Below are 20,177 nucleotides of genomic sequence, written 5' to 3'. Positions count from 1 at the left end.
GCTATGAACTGCATTTGCTGGGATTCACAGGGCATGAGTAATTTGGTTTTGACAACACCAGTAGTTACTGTATGGACATGAAGAGTGGCTGCTTGGTAAGATATAACAGGGCTCTCTCTAACCAATGTGTGTCATTGGCTGCAGAAGAGGAGAGACAACAATCAGAGTGAAACGTGTGAGATCGAGCTTTATTGTCTTTGCTGAGGACAGTGAGTTTGCATTTAGTGCAAAACAGCATACTGGCAATTCAATTACTGAAAGCACAATGACTACCTTTTAAAAAAATCTGCGTTATTAAGAATGACATCTAAGCTACAATTGAATTAAAAACAAACAACTCTAAAGTTAAAAGGAACAGTTGCTGCACCATTCAAGTACTGTACTTGTCCATGTTATAAAATACAATGATTAAATATAACAGCATTAGGAATTAAAACTGAAATATTAAAACAAATAGAGCTCTGAAATGAAAGGAAAGTAGCTGTACCATTTAAACCCATTAAAAATATTGCAAATTCCTTAGAGATTGTCCATAGTGCCTCTGGATTATGAGAATTGATATTGGACCACCGGAAAATAGGAAAATAACGCTGGTGAGGTAGTAATGGGGGAAAAAGAAATGGCAGATGAACTTCATAAGTGCTTTGCATTAGTCTTCATTGTAGAAAATACTAGCAGTGTGCCAGAGGTCTGTGAGTGTCAGGGAGCAGGAGTGAGTGCCATTGCTATTACAAAGGAAAAATTGCCAGGCAAACTGGAAGGTCGAGGTGGATAAGTCACTTGGACCAGAGTCCTGAGAGAGGTTGCTGAAGAGATAGCAGGTGCATTGGTCATGATTTTTCAAGAATCACTTGATTCTGGCATGGTTCCAAAGGACTGGAAGATTGCAAACATCACTCCACTCTTTAAGAAGAGAGGAAGGCGAAAGAAAGGAAATTATAGGCCAGTTAGCCTAAACTCAGTGGTTGGGAAAGTGTTGGAGTTTTTAATTGAGGGTGTGGTTTCGGGATACTTGGAGGAAAATGGTAAAATAAGTCATTTTCGAATGGTTTCTGTAAACAAAAACCTTCCCTGACAAATCTGTTAGAACAGGGTGGACAAAGGAGAGGCAGTGGATGTCATTTACGTGGATTTTTGGAAGTCATTTGATGAGGTTCCACACGTGAGGCTGCTTAACAAGATAAAATCCTATGGCATTACTGGAAATATACTGGCATGGGTAGCGGAATGGCTGGCCTGCTGGAGGCAGCAAGTGGGAATAAAGGAGATATTTTCAGGTTGGCTGCCAGTGACTAGTAGTGTTCCTTAGGGGTCAATATTGGGACTGCTACTTTTCACATTGTTTGTTAGTGATTTAGATAATAGAATTGGTGGCTTTGTGGCAAAGTTTGCAGATGATTTGATGATAGGTGGAGGGGTAAGAGCTGGTGAAGCAATGAGGTTACAGTAGGACTTGGACAAATTGTATTGCTGCTGTGAAGTTAACAAATTTCATGACATATGTGGGTGATAATAAACCTGATTCTGATTCTACTAACAAGGAGGTGTTGATGGTTCAAGAGAGCTCCTCTGCGATGTTCACTCCTAACAACATAAAGTTGTTAAATATCAACATAAAGTTGGAGACCTTTTCCATTGTTTCACTGTCTTTGGGCACTTGAGCAGTTCTGAAATTATCATTAACTCAGTGCAATAATACCATTTCCAAAAATGATAATCATAAAGCTCTGTAAAATAATTGTGTGTAGACACTCTAATGAGCACTGTGAGCTTACAGTTGGTCTGTATTTGCTTTCTGCAGATAATGTTGTCACCTGACACCAGGAATGTGGCGTGGGTGTCATTTGATGGAAGGCGGAGACAGGAAATACAACACACTGATAGGCAAGTATCTCACTCCTCTACCTCTGACCCCTTTATGTTCTTTATGCTGCAGTAGACTGGAGATTATCACCGGTGGGGAGGGGTGGGGGTAAGAGTCTAAAGCCATAGAGTCAAAGAATGCTATAAAATCAAAACAATCCCTGCTGCTCATCTAGTCCATGGCAAATGTTATTATGCATAGTCCCATTGACTTGCATCTGGACTGAGCCCTCTATAACCCTCCTATCCATGTATTTACACAAACTTCTCTTACAGTGCCTATAAAAAGTATTCACCACCCACCCCCCGGGAAGTTTTCATTTTTTAATGTTTGGAACATTGAATTGCAGAGGATTTAATTTGGCTTTTATGACACTGATCAACAGAAAAACAAGTCTTTTGTGTCAAAGTGAAAATAGATATCTACAAAGTGATCTCAATTAATTACAAATATAAAGCACAAAATAATTGCGTAAGTTTTCATTGGTGCAGCCAATTGGTTTTAGAAGTAACATAATTAGTTAAATGGAGATTCCAGTGTGCAGTCAAGGTGTTTCAGTTGATTGCAGTAAGTATACACGTGTATCTGGAAGATCCATCTGTTGGTGACTCAGTATCCTGGCAAAAATTACACCACGAAGACAAAAGAACACTCCAAACAACTCTGCGAAAAGATTCTTGAAAAGCACAAGTTAGGAGATGGATACACAAAAATTTCACTGAATATCCCTTGGAGCACATTTAAGTCAACCATCAAGAAATGGAAAGAATATGGCATAGCTGTAAATCTGCCTGGAGCAGATTGTCCTCAAAAACTGAGTGACTGTGCAAAAAGGGGACCTATGAAAATTCAAGGAGTTATAAGCTTCAGTGGTTGAGATGGGAGGGATTGCGCATACAACTGTTGCCCGGGTGCTTCACCCATTGCAGGTTTATTAGAGAGGGGAAAAGCAAAAGATACTGTTGGAACAAAAACTCACATGAAATCTTGGCTAAAGTTAGTCAGAAGGCATGTGGGAGACTGTGACGTTAGCTGGAATAAAGTTCTATGGTCTGATGGAACCAAAATTGAGCTTTTTGGCCAAATGCTGCTCATCATCAGAAACACACTATCCCTGCCGTGAAACGTGGTGGTGGGTGCATCATGTTGTGGGGATGCTTCAATGGAGCAGGCTTGTGAAGATAGAGGGTGAAATGAATCCAGAAAAATACAGAAATCCTGGAGGAAAATCTGATCTAGTCTGCAAGAGAACTGTGACTTGGGAGAAGATTTGTTCTGAAGCAAGGCAAAAGTCAAAGCTACTCAGGAAAAGCTTAAAAACAAAGTTAACCCTGAAGTCACCAAGTCAGAGTCCAGACCTCAATCCCATTGAGAATTTGTGGCAGGACTTGAAAAGGGCTGTTCACTCACATTCCCCATGCAATCTGACTGAGCTTGAACATTTTTGTAAAGAAGAATGGGGAAAAATTGCAGGGTCTATATGTGCAAAGCTGATGGAGACCTATCCACACAGACTCGAGTTTGTAATTGCTGCTGCAGGTGCAACGACTGAATACTGACTTGAAGCAGTGAATACTTATGCCATCAATTATTTTTTGTTTTATTTTAATTAATTTAGATCACTTTGTAGAGATCTGCTCTCACTTTGACATGAAAGTGTCTTTTTCCATTGATCAGTGTCGAAAAAGCCAAATTAAATCCACTGTGATTCAATGTTGTAAAACACTAAAACATGAAAATTTACAAGGGGGGGTGAATAGATACTTTATTGACCCCAAAGGAAATTAGTGTCACAGTAGCATCACAAGTACAGATATAAATATTAGAAGAGAAGTAGAAAGAACAAAAAAAGTTACCTCAACCAGTCTAACAGAGGTTCATCACTTCCCCGGCTAAAGGTTGACTCATTATAGAGGCCAACTGTAAGAATGATCTCATATAGTGCTCTTTGGAGCAGTGCAGTTGTCTATTACTAAAAGTGCTCCTTTGGTGAGCCAAGGTGGCATGCAGAGGGTAAGAAACATGGTCATGCAATTTGGTAGAAGAAATGAAATGGATTTTTCATAGGGTCCTTTCTTCTACCATAGCCTCTCATGTGTCCAGTTTGACTCTTATAACAGAGCCAGCCTTTCTATCAGTTTATTGAGCCTGTTAGTGTCGCCTGTGTTGATGCCATTGTTCCAGCACACCACTTCATAGAAGATTGTACTGGTGACAACAGACTGTAGAACATATAAAGGAGAGGCCTGCATACTCCATAGAACCTCGGTCTCCTCTGGAAGTAGAGGCAACTCTGGCCCTTCATGTACACAGCCTCTGTTTTGGTGCTGCACTCTGTCATCCAAGTGCACCCCCAGGTACTTGTAGTTCCTCACCACAACCACATCCTGACCATCAATTTCAGGGAGCAATTCAGGATTAGTCTTCCTAAAGTCCATCACAATCTCCTACTAATTGTCCTCCTAATGTTGAGCTGCAGATGATTCAGCTTGCACCATTTGACAACGTCCTCCACCAGGGCCCTGTTTTCATCTTCCCTTTATACATCCAATTATTGGTGAGTCATCAGAGAATTTCTGAAGATGACATGACTCAGTGTTGTATCTAAAGTCTGAGGTATACAGGGTAAACAGGAAGGGAGCCAGTACAGAGTCCTGCCGTAGTGCTGCTTTTAACCATGTCTGACACACAGCTCTGAAGCGGCACGTAATGTGATGTTCCAGTCAGGTAGTCCATATCCGGTGGATAATGGAAGTGCCAGACTGCATTGAACGGAGTTTTTCCCACAACAATAAGGTCTATATGGTATTGAAAGCACTAGAGAAATCAAAAAACATGATCCACACAGTGCTGCCCTCTAGGCAGATTTTTAAAGGCACTGTAAGTGTTTCAATCAAATCCACCCTTCTGCTGGCAGCTCGTTCCCATCCTCTGTTAAGAATATTTAAGGAAAATCTTACATTCTTCTTAAATATTTAAACTTTCAGTCTAAATCTGTGACCTTGAGTTCTAGTCTCATCCAACCTGAGAGGAAAAAGCTCACAGGTATTCACCCCATCCTATCAAATCCTCCCTCATTCTCCTCACTCCAGGGACTAAAGTTCTGAACTATTCAACCTTTTCCTTTCATTCATGTGTTCATGTCTCAGTGACATCTTTGTAAACCTTCCCTGCACTCTTTCAATCTTACTGATATCTTTCCTGTAGGTAGGTGACCACAGGTAACTCTTCTTCACAGAGCTGATTCAAATCTGGTTTAATGTCACTGACATATCTCGTGAAATCCAGTGTTGTTCTGTGGTATGCAATACACAAAAAAACCTACAAATTGCAATCATATATACTATATTATAAAATGTCTATTTTATATATAAGTAAAAGTGCAAAAAGAGAGCAAAATTAGTGAGGTAGTGTTCAAAGAATGTTTCTTTGTCCGTTCAAATATTTGTTGGCAGAGGGAAAGAAGCTTTTTCTAAATCACTGAGTGTGTATCTTCAGGGTCCTCTACTTCTTCCCTGATGGTAGTATGTCCTTTGTGGTGGTAGCTGCCTTTCTGGGCTAACACCATTTGAAGATGTCCTTAATACTGGGGAGGTTAGTGCCTGTGATGGAACTGATTGAGTTTGCAACCATCTGAACAACATCCACGATGAACAAAACAATTTGCTGTTGTGAGATGACACTATACATTTTAAAGAGTCATACAGTATGGAAACAGTCCATTTGTCTCAGCATCTCTATGCTAAGTAGCGGGCACCCATCCATAGTAATCCTGTCTTCCACATGCAGTCAATTCAAGTGCAGGTTCTAAATACTTTTTCAAAGTTTGCCACTCTCTGGGTGAAAAACAGACCCCCTCTAAATCTCTTTTCCATTATCCTAAATCTATGTCTTCTGGTTTTATTTACCTTGGTTAGAACATAGAACAGTACAGCACACTGTTTCGTGCTGACCTTTTTAAACTAAGGGCAATCTAACCCTTCCCTCCTTATAGCCCTCCATTTTTCAAGGAATCTCTTAAATGTTCCTAATGTATCTGCTTTTATCACCACACTGGCAGTGTGTTCCATAGCACTTTCTGTCTAGAAATAAAAGGTTCTACCTCTTAGATCCCCCCTATAATTTCCTCCAATCACCGTGAAATTATGCCACCTTGTATTAACCATTACTCTCCTGGGGGGAAAATGGCTTTGATCAAGTCACCTCTCATCATCCTCCACTAAAAGTGAAAAGGCCTGGCTTTCTCAACCTATCCTCATAAGGCATGCTCTCTAATACAGACAGTGTGTTGGTAAATCTCCTCTGCACCCTCCAATGCTCTTTTATAATGAGGTGACCAGAACTGAACACAGTATTCCGAGTGTGATCTGAGTTTTATAGAGCTGCAAAATTAACTCAATGATAGGGGAAATGTGTCTTGTTGTCTTCCTTAGCTGTGCCTTTTATTAGTTAGTCCAATTCTTTATAGTTCAAGGCAACTAAACCAGGCAGCATCTGGTAAACCTCTTCTGTAAATCTATTTATTTCTTCATTTTCTGTGTAATCTTAGAGTCTCTTAATGTATTTGCCTCTACTTCCTCTGACACCACTAACTGTAAAAACAAAACTTGTCGCATATATTTCCTTTGAACTTTACCCTTCTCACCTTAAATGCATGCCCTCTAGTATTAGTTTTGACCCTGGTTAAGAGATACTACTTGTGTGCACAATCTATCCCCTTTGTAATCTTATAAATATTCAACAGCGCTCCTGCTGCTCCAGAATAAACCTACTTTATTCAATTTCTCATAGTATATACCCTCTAATCCGAGCGACGTCCTCATGATCCTCTCCTGCATAGCTTCCATGCCCTCTTTGATGTTGGGAAACTAGAATTAAACAGTTGTTCCCTTGCTGTATTAGAACTTGGGTGGTGGGTGGAGATGTCCTTCTGCTAGTCTGCATGTCACCCTGCTTAGCCCCCTGATCGGGGTCACATAAAGCCATGGGAGCAGGTGGTGGATGGTCGTATGTGCAGCTAGTGTACATCAAGTCTTGGTATGCGACCATTAATGGGTCTCTTAAGAGTATTGATAATGGCTGGGGTCAGCTGTCTTGTAAGCACACTGCCCAGAAGGTGGCTGTGGTGAACCACTTCCATAGAAAAATTTGCCAAGAACAGTCATGGAAACACCATGACTGTCCATGTCATATGACACGGCACACGAATTAGATCCAGCAGTCTGGAAGATGAAATATTGTATGGTGCTATTTTGAAGCAGTGAGTGCAAGATCAGAGGGAATAGGCTAGAGTTAACATACGTTTTCCATTTTAGTATTACAGTAACAACATCCTGCTACCCAGTGCCATCCATCTGCTGTCATGACCTTGTGTACGACTGGTTTGATAGCCTTGCCGAATGCCTACACTGGAATGTCCGCAAAAAGCAGTCGCGCTTTGAAGAAATCACGGATTCTTCAGACACTGAATGTTAGTCCAAGGTGCACATTCATTTTTCCATATATCCTTTCCTTGCTATTTCCCTTAAAAATAAACTCAAATCACTTTGAGTTAGGCTGAAAGGGTATGCATCCCATTCACATCGATTGGAAGACTGCCAGGCAGAGTAATATTTGATCAGCAACAATTATTTTGTCTTCCTTTCTCTAGAAGCCCCCTTTCATGCCCAATTCCTTGCACCTTAGTCACCCTAAATGAAAGAAAATGCCTGGAGCCAGAAAACCAGGAAGAATGGTGAAAATGCATCAGCTCCCTTCACGCGGGACTGGAATTTGGATGTTATTGCTTTTTTGCCTTTTTTGAAGGTGCCTTTATAAGTAAGTTAGCAGATTTTATGGAATGCATCCTTGCTGCAGATGTAATGTTAAAAATGGAACATGACAGTTTCACCCAAGACAGAAGAATGGAGTGGAGTATCACTCCAGAGACCTGAAGATAATCCAGTCCCATTGCTGAGGAAGTGCTGCAGAGTCAGACCATCGTTTTGGATGTGTTGGTAAGCAAAGGTCCCATGTTCTCTCTTGTGGGCATAAAAATTTGTTACTTTGAATTACAGATCTTTCTCCATTGTCCAACCAACATTTGCTTCCCTATTGACCATGATTGCAGCAGATTCACCATTGTTGCTGTTCATGGGATCTTTCGGATTGATTTCTCTATTTACCACAGAGATGACAGCTGAAGAAGGAACCTGATTTGGATGTTCAAATTTGCCACTTTGGATGGAGAGGTGTAACTGAGCTCATGTCCCCTTTATCACTGTAACTTGCAGTTTATAAATGGAATAAAGCACTGTCGCTTTGGTAAAAACAGAAAATAATGTCTAGGAAAGACACTATTTCAAAATGGGGTTGAGGCCTATCATTAGTTTGCAACTTAGTCAAGTGAGACTTGTTGTGAAATCGGCAGCCTGTATTTCTTGGCTTATTTTCTTAAATGCGGGGCAATTGAATGTATTAACTTTTAAGTGCAGATGAGTTCAGGCTGCAATATCAGCAAACCAACCTTTCCTGTGGAATTCAAACTTCATTCCTGCCCAGTCTGATGGGATACAGATATCTTCACAAGCCTATGTGGCTTTTGCCCTAACAGAGATTTCACCTGGTTTAGTTTCCATTGTGCATGTCTGCAATGTAATTCATCAGTCCTGGATCCAATTTGTGGGTGAACATTGTTCTGAGAGCATGGACGAGGGCAAGGAAGAGCTATGCATTGGGGCTACAGTGCTAAATGCCCTATAGCTGGCAAACACAGCATTCTGAGTGATGATCAAAATTCACTGTTTGCACCCTTTAACTTAAGGAGGTCTAACTAAAATGATTTCCAGCTGTAATTGACATTAGTGTTCCCAATTTAACTTTCAGATATGTCAAAGAGAACCAAATTCAAAAATATCTACATTTTCATAATGGATGAATGCACAGATAGATATTGAACTTGGTGCAGATACACCCATAACATTAAAACAGTGTACATTTACAGTTTATATGGAATATTATACAAAATTACCAAAGATTTTCCAATAAACTATTTTAAATCTTAAATCACGCTGTTCTTTTGCTTGGTTAAATTAACAGGAGTGCAGTGTATTTGATAAACACAAGAGACTGCAGATGCTGGAAATCTGGAGAATCTCAACAGGTCAGGTAGCAGTGATGGAAATGAATAAACAATCTACAGTTCAGCTGAGACCTTACTGCTGAATAACAATTGTTTAGTCATTTTCATAGATGTTGCCTGACCTGTTGAGTTCCTTCAGCATTTTGAGTGTTATAATGTAGTTGATGTAACTTTAAAATCATGCTGGCATTTGGTTGAAAGGCACCAGCACTAAATGGGATGTGGGAATTGAAGTTCCACAGCATTTCTGTCTGCTCACTTCCAACATTCATTCGACCCTCATACCCTGCATCTGGGGCCCTCATACTTGATGCTGGAGAACTCAGTGTGTCAGGCACATCTGTGGAGGAAACGGACAGCCGAGGTTTCAGAGCGAGATACTGAAAAATCTTCACCAGAAACAATGACTCCCTATCCTCTCACCCAACCCCAACAGATGTTCCTCCAGCATCTTGTTTTGCTGCTCCAGATTCCAATATCTCTGGTTTTGGCAGCTTGAGATCAATAGCCCTGGCCATTGGGAATATACTTTGCTCCTCAACCAAAATTCTTTCTAATCTATACTTGTTCACGAATGCCCTCAAACACTGAATCACTTCATGTTGTTTAAAGTTTAAAGATGTGTGAAAAAAGCTTCTTGCACAAAGGGTAAACCTAGCAATTATGAGCCTGTCAGTTTGACATCAGTGGTGGGTAAATTAATGGAAAATATACTTAGAGATGGTATATATAATTATCGGATAGACAGGGTCCGATTAGGAACAGTCAACATGGATTTGTACGTGGGTAAAGCAGTGGATGTTGTCTACATGGACTTCAGTAAGGCCTTTGACAAGGTTCCGCACGGAAGGTTCAATTGTTAGGTATTAATATTGAAGTAGTAAAATGGATTCAACAGTGGCTGGATGGGAGATGCCCAGAGAGTAGTGGTGGATAACTGTTTGTCAGGTTGGAGGCCAGTGACTAGTGGTGTGCCTCAGGGATCTGTACTGGGTCCAGTGTTGTTTGTCTCATACATTAATGATCTGGATGATGGGGTGGTGAATTGGATTAGTAAGTATGCAGATGATACTAAAGTAGGTGGCATTGTGGATAATGAAGTAGGTTTTCAAAGTTTGCAGAGATCTATGCCAGTTAGAAGAATGGGCTGAGCGATGGCAGATGGAGTTTAATGCTGTTACGTGTGAGGTGCTACATTTTGGTAGGAATAATCCAAATAGGACATAGATGGTAAATGGTAGGGCATTGAAGAATGCAGAAGAAAAGAGTGATCTAGGAGTAATACTGCATAGTTCCCTGAAGGTGGAATCTCATGTGGATAGGGTGGTGAAGAAAGATATGCTGGCCTTTATAAATCAGAGCGTTGAGTGTATGAGTTGGGATGTAATGTTAAAATTGTACAAGGCATTGGTAAGGCCGAATTTGGAGTATTGTGTACAGTTCTGGTCACTGAATTATAGGAAAGATGTCAACAAAGTAGAGAGAGTACAGAGAAGATTTACTAGAATGTTACCTGAGTTTCAGCACTGAAGTTACAGGGAAAGTTTGAACAAGTTAGGTTTTTATTCTTTGGAGCATAGAAAGTTGAGGGGAGACTTGATAGAGGTATTTAAAATTATGAGGGGGACAGATAGAGTTGATGTGGATAGGCTTTTTCCATTGAGAGTAGGGGGGCAAATGTTTAAGGTAACATGAGGGGGAATTTCTTTCCTCAGAGTGGTAGCTGTGTGGAATGAGCTTCCAGTAGAAGTTGTAGAGGCAGGTTTGGTATTATCATTTAAAGCAAAATTGGATAGGTATATGGACAGGAAAGGAATGGAAGGTTATGGGCTGAGTGCGGGTCAGTAGGATTAGGTGAGATTAAGCATTCGGCACGGACTAGAAGGGCCGAGATGGCCTTTCTCCATGCTGTAATTGTTATATGGGTGGTTGTGAGGCAAGTACAGTGGCAATGTTTAAGAGGCATTTAGATGAGCAAACAGGCAGGTAATGGAGTGATATAGACCAAGTACAGGCAAATGGGATTAGTCTAGATTCACATGGTGGGCTGAAGGGCCTATTCCTGTATTGTACTGTCCTGTCTTGACTTCCCTCCATCTTCCTTGAGTCCACTCTATTCTAGTTTCCCTTGCTTTAATCATACAATTCTGAATACCAGTGTTCAATTTTTTTTTTAACAATACTGTGCTTTCTCCATTAGCATAGGTTGCTAATCTCTCTAGCTTGCACTGTATCTCATTTCCTGCACTACTGCTCTCACCCGGAACAAAAAGTTCCTCATTCTCATCTTGCACTTCCACCTGGACTCCAGATTCAAAAATCATACTTTAATTTCTGCCTCTTATAGGATGACAGCTACAACAGACATCTTCTTTGTGTAGTATTATGAAGGGACAGGCCTCTGTGACACTCTGGTCCACTCTTCCATAACTAGCAATGGCCACCCCCACTCCAGGCACCTTCCCCTGGAATTGCAGATGAGTTCTAACCCTTTTTACTTCTGGAAGCCCAAGCATTTTTTTAGATGAGGCTGTCTTTCAGATTTAGTCAATTCAGCATTTCATCATGGCTGATCCAATTTTCCTCTCAGCCCCAATTTCCTGCCTTCTTCCCCTATCCCCGACCAATCAAGAACCTATCAATCTCTGCCTTAAATATACATGAGGTCTTGGCTTCCACAAATGCCTGTGGCAATGAATTCCACTTCATCTCTGTTCAGAGGCTGTCCCCGCTTGTCTTACTGTCACATCATAGGAAACACCCACTCTGTCAAGGCCTTTCACCATTCAATAGGTTTCAATGAGGTCACCCCTCATTCTTCTGAATTCAAGCGAATACTCACCAAGAGCCATCAAACACTCTTCAGGAGACAAACCATTATTTTTGAGTACCTCTTTTGAACCCTCTCCAGTTTCAGCACAATTTTTCTGAGATAAGGTGCCCAAAACCTCAGTACTACAAATGAGGCCTCACCAGTGCTTTATAAAGTCTCAACATTACATCCTTGTTTTTATATTCTAGTCCTCTTGAAATAAACGCTAATGTCACATCTTTTGGTGCTTTTTTTGTATCTTGTCTCCATTTAGAAAAGAGTCAACTCTTTCATGTGTCTCCAAGTACCTTGAGATCTCATCCTTAATAATCAACTCCAACATCTTCCCAACCACTGAGGTCAGACTAACTGCCCTATAGTTTCCTTCCTTCTACCTCTACCCTTTTTGAAGAGTGGTGTGACAATTACAATTTTCCAGACCATTCCACGATCTAGTGGTTTATTTAAGATCATTACTAATGCCTCCACAATCTCTCCAGCAACCTCTTTCAGAACCCTGGGGTGTACACCATCTGGTCCAAGTGACGTTATCTACCTTTCAGTTTCCCCAAGAACCTTCCCTCTAGTAAGGTTAATACACTTCATGACCCCTGACACCTGGAACTTCCATGATACTGCTAGTGTCTTCCACAGTGAAGACTGATGCAAAATATTTAGTTTATCTGTCGTTTCCTTGTCCTACATTACCACCTCTCCATCATCCTTTTCCAGCAGTCCGATATCCACTCTTGCTGCTCTTTTAAACTTTACGTTTCTGAAGAAAGTTTTGGTATCCTCTTTAATATTAATGGCTAATTTACTTTTGTATTCTATCGTTGCCTTCTGTTTGTTTTTAAAGGCTTCCCAATCCTCAACCACACACTGCTCTAAAAAGCCATCTCATTGGCATTCTAGAAATCCCCCACTTAGAATCTAGCACCAACTTCATTTTCCTAATCTACCATGACAAAAATAATACAATTGAACACTTACCTGACACCAGTTTAGGAAATAATCCGCAGAAAGAAGTTAGTCACAGAAGCTCTGCTTTAGTTATAGGATAGAAATCTCAGTCATCAAAAGGAAAACAGTTCCTTATTACTTAAGTATGGAAAATCCTGTGCTGTTTGTCCCCAATTTTGTGATGAAGGCTTTCAGCATCTTAGAGCAGAAAGCAGGCATTAGACCCATTCCCAATCCTTACCCATATATTATTCAAGTTCTTTTTGTAAGCTACCAATCTGCTTCCAACACTTCATTGCAATTAGTCAGAATAACTTTTTCTGCCTTGCTTTATTAAGAGTTAGACCAAACTTGGAGTATTGTGTTCAGTTTTGGTCGCCTCATGAAAGGAAGGATGTGGTAGCTTTAGAGAGGGTGCAGAGGAGATTTACCAGGATGCTACCTGGACTTGAGAGCATGTCTTACAAGAATAAGTTGAGTGAGCTAGGACTTTTCTCTTTGTAGTGATAGAGAATGAGAGATGAGTTGATAGAAGTGTACAAGACGATAAGAGGTATTGATCAGACAGCCAGCACTCTTCCCCCCCCCCCCCCCCCCCCCTGTGTGTAGATGGTTAATACAAGAGGGCATAATATTGTAGGTTGATTGGAGGGAAGTACAGGGGGATGTCAGAGGTTGATTTTTCTTTTAAATACAGAGTGGAACATGCTGCTGGGGTGGTGGTTGAGAGATACATTAGGGACCTATAAGAGACACTGATACAGACACATGGAAGATTATGTGGGAGGGAAGAGTTAGATTGATCTTGGAATTGGTTGAAAGGTCTTCACAACATTGTGCAGTTCCATTTTAATTTCAGAATTGGTTATTCTATCAATTATTTAAAAATAACACCTCAAAGTTCATTTCTAGAGTTCTATGTGGACAGGATTTGGATCAGAGTTTGGAGATGGTCACATGCTTTGCTAAAAACCAGTATTTTTACTTGACCTTCTAGAATTAAAATGAAAAGGCAAATCAAGAGACACACAACTGTTTCACTTTTTTAATTGCATTAAAGGATACATTTAATTCCTCAAATAGCTAAACAGTTATTGTTTAAATAATGTTCCAGTAATCATAAAGACAAATCTTTAAATTATATAGCAATCCAAATATGGACATAACTGGGTTTGAACAAGAGCAAGGAGCAAGCACTTCCCTTTCTCTCACTCTTCTCTCTCTCTCTTTGCTGCTGCAATACACACAAAAGAGCACTGGCCAAGAGCTACACTATACGATGTACGAATACTCAAAAAACCATTTGAGAGCAGGTTCATACTCACTACCAGAAAAACAACTGGCACGCTGGCAAATCTTTCTCCAAGAAAGACACGTGATAACAGAGAAAAAAAATGCTTTATCATTTCATTAGGAAAAGCATATGAATATAGAAAATTCCTACACTACCAAGTATTTCTTTTCTGTGCTATAGTTTAATTAATTAAACAGTAACTTCAAAGGTATGTGGTCCATGTTCAGATTACTCTGTGAAATGTCAGAGCTCAGTTCAATACCGCACGACAAACAGATGCTGGAGACTAATTAAGTTCCACATTTAACTCAATACATCAGCCACCAGGAAAGTGTCAGAGGTCTAATGGATATAGGAAGGCTTGAAACTGACTAAAACATTTTTAACATTTTTAATTGGCTGGCCGTGTGTGTTGCAGTTGAAGGGATATTAAGGAACAATATGTAAATTATCAATAAAGACGTTTGAAATTCTATTGCAAAAGGACGTATTGAGTAATAGGGTCAATGAGATTCACAATGGGATCAGGATTTCCTGTGTAAGAGTTTCATTTTTTTCCTGTCCTTCCAAACCACATTAAAGCCTACAACTCCAGTTGTCTGATAAAAATTACATGCAATGTGAAAATTACAGCCAGTTGAGTATTACTTTAGCTGAAACCTAGACCCTATTCAAAATCATTTCTGCATCATTTTTAGGAGTATTTTGTATGGCCAAGTTGAATTGGCACTTCCTAACCTTTCTTCTCCTCACTGCTAAAATTTAGATATTGGAGAATAATTACATCCACTCACTAATCTCATGCTTTGAAGGGACAGAAATTCTTTGGCTACACAACCTAAACTTCTGAAATTATCACATATTCTGCATAGCCCAAGCATCATTTTATTTATTCCTAATTATAAAGGCAATACTTAAATGTTGTTCCTGTATACGTTTAACCAACTCCATCCACAGCAGTTGAAAAATAAACATCTGCTTCTATTAATTGACAAAAACAGTAAAGATGTTAAATTTTAACTGAAATGGAAGGACTGCTTGATGTAGCAAACAAACACATTTAATGGTTTGTTGCCAGATTCAGTAGCTTATTAAACAGAAACGGACTTTTCTATTTTGGTTCAGCTTTCTGTTTCTTAACAGAACTCCCACCACCAAAGACAGCACCAGATTTGCACTCTTACTGGTCAAACTTGTGGCAAAACTGGGAGACCTCTCAAAGAAGATCTGGCACCCACACATTCTCCAGACATCAAAGAACTGCACCGATGTCAATTGCCTGAATGATAGCATCTTCCAGCTTTATGGCAACATGTTAATTTGCTGTTTATTTGAGTGAAGAACATAAGTCCACTGAGCCTAGAGAGCAGATAATAATGCTAGGGTTGTGGGTATTTCAAACCATGGCTCTGAGATTTTACCTCTTTCTTCTTTCTGCTGAGCAAGGATGGACAAACAGCTTTGTGAATTTCTCTCAGACCACTGAATGGGTCATATTTGTGATGGGAAATTCATAGCCTTTGAAACAAAGCACTGAGGAAAATTCTATGACTCCCTCCAACTCCACCAAAATGTAGTGGCTTTTGAACATTGTGTTTTGAGTGGGACAATTTTAAAATGCTATGCTTTTCATGCAGTTTTAAATTTCACAATTTCTCATTTGTGGCATCCAGAATTGACCAGATGTCCCCAACAATGTGGAACTGTCTCCACCATCAGCTCCTTGTGCTTGACTGCCGGAGATGGAACTGTCCCTGTTCTATGACTTACTGTGTAGTGGCTGTGTCTCGTCATCCTCCTCCTCCTCCTCTTCCTCATCCTCGTCGTCTGTGGGCTGATCTAGTTCATCTTTAGTGATCATTTCAAAGTCATTCCCATTACCGCTGCTGTGCTGGGAACAGTCATCATCCCTCCGGTCACTGTCCGTGTCTGACACCCTTTCTGCAGCTGTGCTCCCCACTGCCACTGCTGCCTTTGCTCCCGAGTCGTCTTCTTCTTCCTCCTTTGCCTCCTCTTCGCTGAGTTGTGGCTGTTTTTCCTCGCCAGATTTCTTGGAGTCCTGTTTAGGCCCTTTATACTCGTGTGTGTATAGAGGCCTGAAGGAGTCTATGAAGCCAACGTCCGCTGTCAGGTTTGGCAAAAACCAGAAGTGGTGGCGGCCGCCAGTAAGGAGCCAGATTAAGAGGAAGAGAATGCACCGAGCTGCAAGGATTTGAAGAAATGAATATATAAGCATCAGTCATAAAAGTCACACTATTACCAAAAGATACGCCACATCCTGGACTCAAAATTTAATGGAGCCTGAAGACTCCCACTCAAAAGTTTAGGAACAGGCTTTTCCCCTCCACCACCAGATCTCTGAATGAACAATGTGCCAGCCCGTGAGCTATCTCAGTTGTTCTTCCAGTTTTTTTAAGATATTGCACTGCCATAACGCAAAAAATGTGTCAATGGTATTTACGAAGCTCTTAGGCAGATGAATGGTGGGATATGGACATTGTGTAGGCAAAGGAGATTAGATTGGTGGGTGTTTAATTAGTTTGGCACAACATTGTGGGTGGGGGGGGCCTGTTCCTAAGCTGTACTTTCTTTAAAAAGTCATTTTGGGGGGAGGGGGGGTCAGTGAGGAACCACTTGGCTAACTTAAAAATTTCAGCACTGATATCCAAATCTCAAGAGTTAATAACCTTGGCAGAGGGAGCGCCAAGAGAGATGACGATGGGAAAAAATACTATGACCATAAGATGCAGGAGCAGTATCAGGACATTTTGCCCATCAAGTCTGTTCTGCCATTCAATCATGGCTGATTTATTATTACCCCCTCAATCCCATTCTCCTGCCTTCTCCCCATAATATTTGACACCTTACCAATCAAGAACCTATCAACCTCTGCTAGAAATGCACCCAATGACTTGGCCTCCACAGCTCTCTAATGCAATGAATTACCCAGATTCAGCTTCCTCTGGCTGAAGAAATTCCTCCTCATCTCTGTTCCAAAGGAATGTCCTTCTATCTGAGACTGTTTGCTCTGGTCTTAGACTCCCCCACTACTGGAAACAGCCTCTCTATCCAGTCCTTCACTAGGTTTCAGTGAGATTGCTCTGTCAATTTTCTAAACAGTGAGTACAGGCCCAGAGCAATCAAATGCTTCTGATGCATTAACCCTTTAATTCCCAGAATAATTCTTGTGAACAACCCCTGGACTCTCTCCAATGCCAGCACATTCTTTCTTAGACAAGGGGCCCAAAACTGCATGCAATACGGAGCTCTTCAGAAATGTAGTCCTCTCCCTGGCCAAAAATAACTTATTTCTGTACTAAAATCATGAGGTTATCCTTTCATGATCAGAGTGGCACCGTACAGCAGATCTGTGGTCAGTGGCTTTACCTTCCCTATATCACAATAAAAATGACAAATTTTAAAACTATTTTGTAATACAGGACATCCTGAATGTGATATAAAATGCTGTAGCTTCTGCTTGTTCTCTTAAGACTATCTTTACAGAGTCATACAGCATCAAATCGGCCCTTCAGCCCACTCGTCCATCATACTAGTCTTATTTGCACACATTTCAATCATATATTTATTCATTTCGAGATAGAGCGTGGAATAGGCCCTTCCAGCCTTCCTGCCCAGCAACCCTGACTTTTAACTCTAGCCTAATCACAGGAAAATTTACAATGACTAATTAACCTGTTAACTGGTACACCTTTGGAATGTGGGAGGAATGCATAGCACCTGGAGGAAGACCATGTGGTCCTGGGGAGAATGTACAAATTCCTTAGAGGATACTGGGAATGAATTCCAAATTCTGATGCTCCAGGAGCTTGTAATCTTGTTAAATTTACTTATTATAAATCAGCTGTGTAATAATTATAAACAAGAGAAAATTTGCAGATGCTGGAAATCTAAGCCATACACACAAAATGCTATACAAACTCAGTGGGCCAGGCAGCATCTATGGAAAAGAGTATAGTTGACATTTTGGGCTGAAGAAAAAAAGGATGAGGAGTGAAGTTAAAAGGTGGGGGGAGGGGAGGGAGAAACACAAGGTGATAGGTGAAACAGGAGGGGAAGGAGTGATGTAAAGATCTATGAAGTTGATTGGTGAAAGAGATACAGAGCTGGAGAAGGGAGAATTTTAATAGGAGAGGACAGAAAGCTATGGAAGAGAAAAAAGGGGGGAGGAGCACCAGAGGGAGGCGATGTGCAGCCAAGGAAATAAGGTGAGAGAGGGGCAATGGGGTGGGGGTGGGGGTGCCATCTAGAAATTGATGTTGGAAACTACTCAGAATACAAGGTGCTGTTCCTCCAACCTGAGTGTCACCTCATCACGGCAGTATTGGAATGGAAATAGAAAGTGCAATTAAAATGGGTAGCCACTGGTGGATCTCGCTTTTTCTGGCAGATGGGAGCGTAGGTGCTTGGCAAAGCTATCTCCCAATCTACAGTGGGTCTCATTAATTTGTTTGATTTAAAGATATAACCTGATAACAGTCTCTTCTGGAACAATGAGCTTGAGGTGCGCCCAATTACACCCTGTGACTAGTTCAACCATACATCTTTGGATAGAGAGAGGAAACTGGATCACCTGCAGGAATCACACGTGGTGGTGGGGAGAACACATGAACTCCTTACAGACGGCAGGAATTGAATGCATGTCACTGGTGCTATAGCGAACGTTAACTACTGCTTTGCTTTTGTGTCATAGCAGTTAGCATGGGTGTGCAAGGTGGAAAATAATCAAATGCAGATCTTCACTCACCCACTGCAAGGAGGAGGATGCTGGCCACGAAACAGCCTGCTGCAACACTGAGGTAGTAAACACCGACTCGCATCTCCGCAGGCCACAATGGAAAAAGTGTGGCAGCTATCACTGCAATAACTGTTCAACAGCCAAACACACAGAACGTTAGTCCAGCCCTACTCTGAAGTCAAGATAGACCACTAGAGCAAGAGAGCAAAATAGGGAGGGGTAAGGTGGCAGTGCACAGGGGAGAGAGGGTGGGTGAAGACATGAATGGGGTAATTTTGCATATGTAAATTATGGTGCCTGATGGCTCCTTGAACCATTTACCTAATACCAGTCCCATTGCAAACGTCTTGAAATGAACAGGATCATAAATCCACACATAAACCTGCAAAACAAAATCACAGAAATGGACAGACAGAGTATTCACTCCAAACACTGGAAGAACAGAAATAAAAGCACAAAGACACTGTTAACTACTCAGATCAGGTGGTGTTGGAGCAGCGATAGGGGTTCAATTTTTGCCGCTTTCTGTAAGGAGTTGTATGTTCTCCTTGTGACTGCATAGGTTTCCTGTAGGTGCTCTGGTTTCCTCCCACATTTCAAAGACATACGGGTTAATAAGTTGCAGACGTGTCATGCTGTGCCAGAAGAATGGCAACACTTACGGGCTGCCCCGAGCACATCCTCGGACCATGTTGGTCCGAGGATGCAAATGACACAATCATCGTATGTTTCACTGTACAAGTGATGAGTCTAATCTCACTGAATCTTGGAAGCTGCCCAGCACAATTTTTGCTGCTTTGAATTGATACAAATGACACATTTTACCGCATGCTAACTGCTGAACGCACATCCTGATGGTCTGTTTATTGTCGCCGGTGATTTTAACCACGCGAACCTTAAGTCAGTGCTCCCCAAATTCCATCAATATGTGGACTTTGCAACGAGGGGGGAGAACGCATTGGACCTGGTTTACACAAACATTCCCGATGCGTACCAGGCAGAGCCCCGCCCCCACCTCGGATACTCAGACCACATCTCTGTTATGCTAATCCCAGCATACAGACCGCTCGTCAGGCGCTCCAGACCAGTTCAGAAGCAGGTGAAAACCTGGCCAGCAGGAGCCATCTCTGCTCTTCAAGACTGCTTTGAGCACACTGACTGGCACATGTTCCGGGAGGCTGCAACCGATGGCGACTCTACCAACTTAGAGGAGTACACAGCATCAGTGACCAGCTACATCAGCAAGTGCATTGATGATGTTTACTCTGTCCAAGACCATCACTATACGCGCCAACCAGAAGCCATGGATGACTGACTGTGCAGGTGATGCCTCCCTCCCAAATGCACTGAATAACTTCTACGCCCGGT

The 20,177-nt window shown here is 41.3% G+C and overlaps 2 protein-coding genes across 10 annotated transcripts in view; one reads left to right on the top strand and one right to left on the bottom strand.

Annotated features, from left to right (window-relative positions):
- nadkb (NAD kinase b) overlaps nucleotides 1–20,177 on the top strand; it is a 114,731-nt gene that overhangs the window by 76,001 nt on the left and 18,553 nt on the right. For 5 of the 9 annotated variants that reach the window (XM_059992130.1, XM_059992109.1, XM_059992120.1 and 2 more), the window contains 2 exons: nucleotides 1,802–1,884; nucleotides 7,180–8,908. In XM_059992130.1, the coding sequence (XP_059848113.1) occupies nucleotides 1,802–1,884; nucleotides 7,180–7,339 (243 nt within the window). In that variant the 3' untranslated portion in view covers nucleotides 7,340–8,908. Of the gene's footprint in view, nucleotides 1–1,801; nucleotides 1,885–7,179; nucleotides 8,909–20,177 lie in introns of those variants that run through there. The other 4 variants (XM_059992090.1, XM_059992101.1, XM_059992080.1 and 1 more) reach the window with 2 other exon arrangements.
- sec62 (SEC62 homolog, preprotein translocation factor) overlaps nucleotides 13,791–20,177 on the bottom strand; it is a 43,565-nt gene continuing 37,178 nt past the window's right edge. Inside the window, exons 6-8 of the mRNA XM_059992164.1 lie at nucleotides 19,131–19,191; nucleotides 18,819–18,938; nucleotides 13,791–16,255 (exon numbers count right to left, since the gene is read on the bottom strand). Coding sequence (XP_059848147.1) covers nucleotides 15,813–16,255; nucleotides 18,819–18,938; nucleotides 19,131–19,191 — 624 coding nt within the window. The 3' untranslated portion in view covers nucleotides 13,791–15,812. The remainder of the gene's footprint in view (nucleotides 16,256–18,818; nucleotides 18,939–19,130; nucleotides 19,192–20,177) is intronic.

This window comes from Hypanus sabinus, chromosome 2, assembly GCF_030144855.1.
Source record: "Hypanus sabinus isolate sHypSab1 chromosome 2, sHypSab1.hap1, whole genome shotgun sequence".
NCBI lineage: Eukaryota > Metazoa > Chordata > Chondrichthyes > Myliobatiformes > Dasyatidae > Hypanus > Hypanus sabinus.
This window is presented reverse-complemented; position numbering and strand designations above follow the sequence as displayed.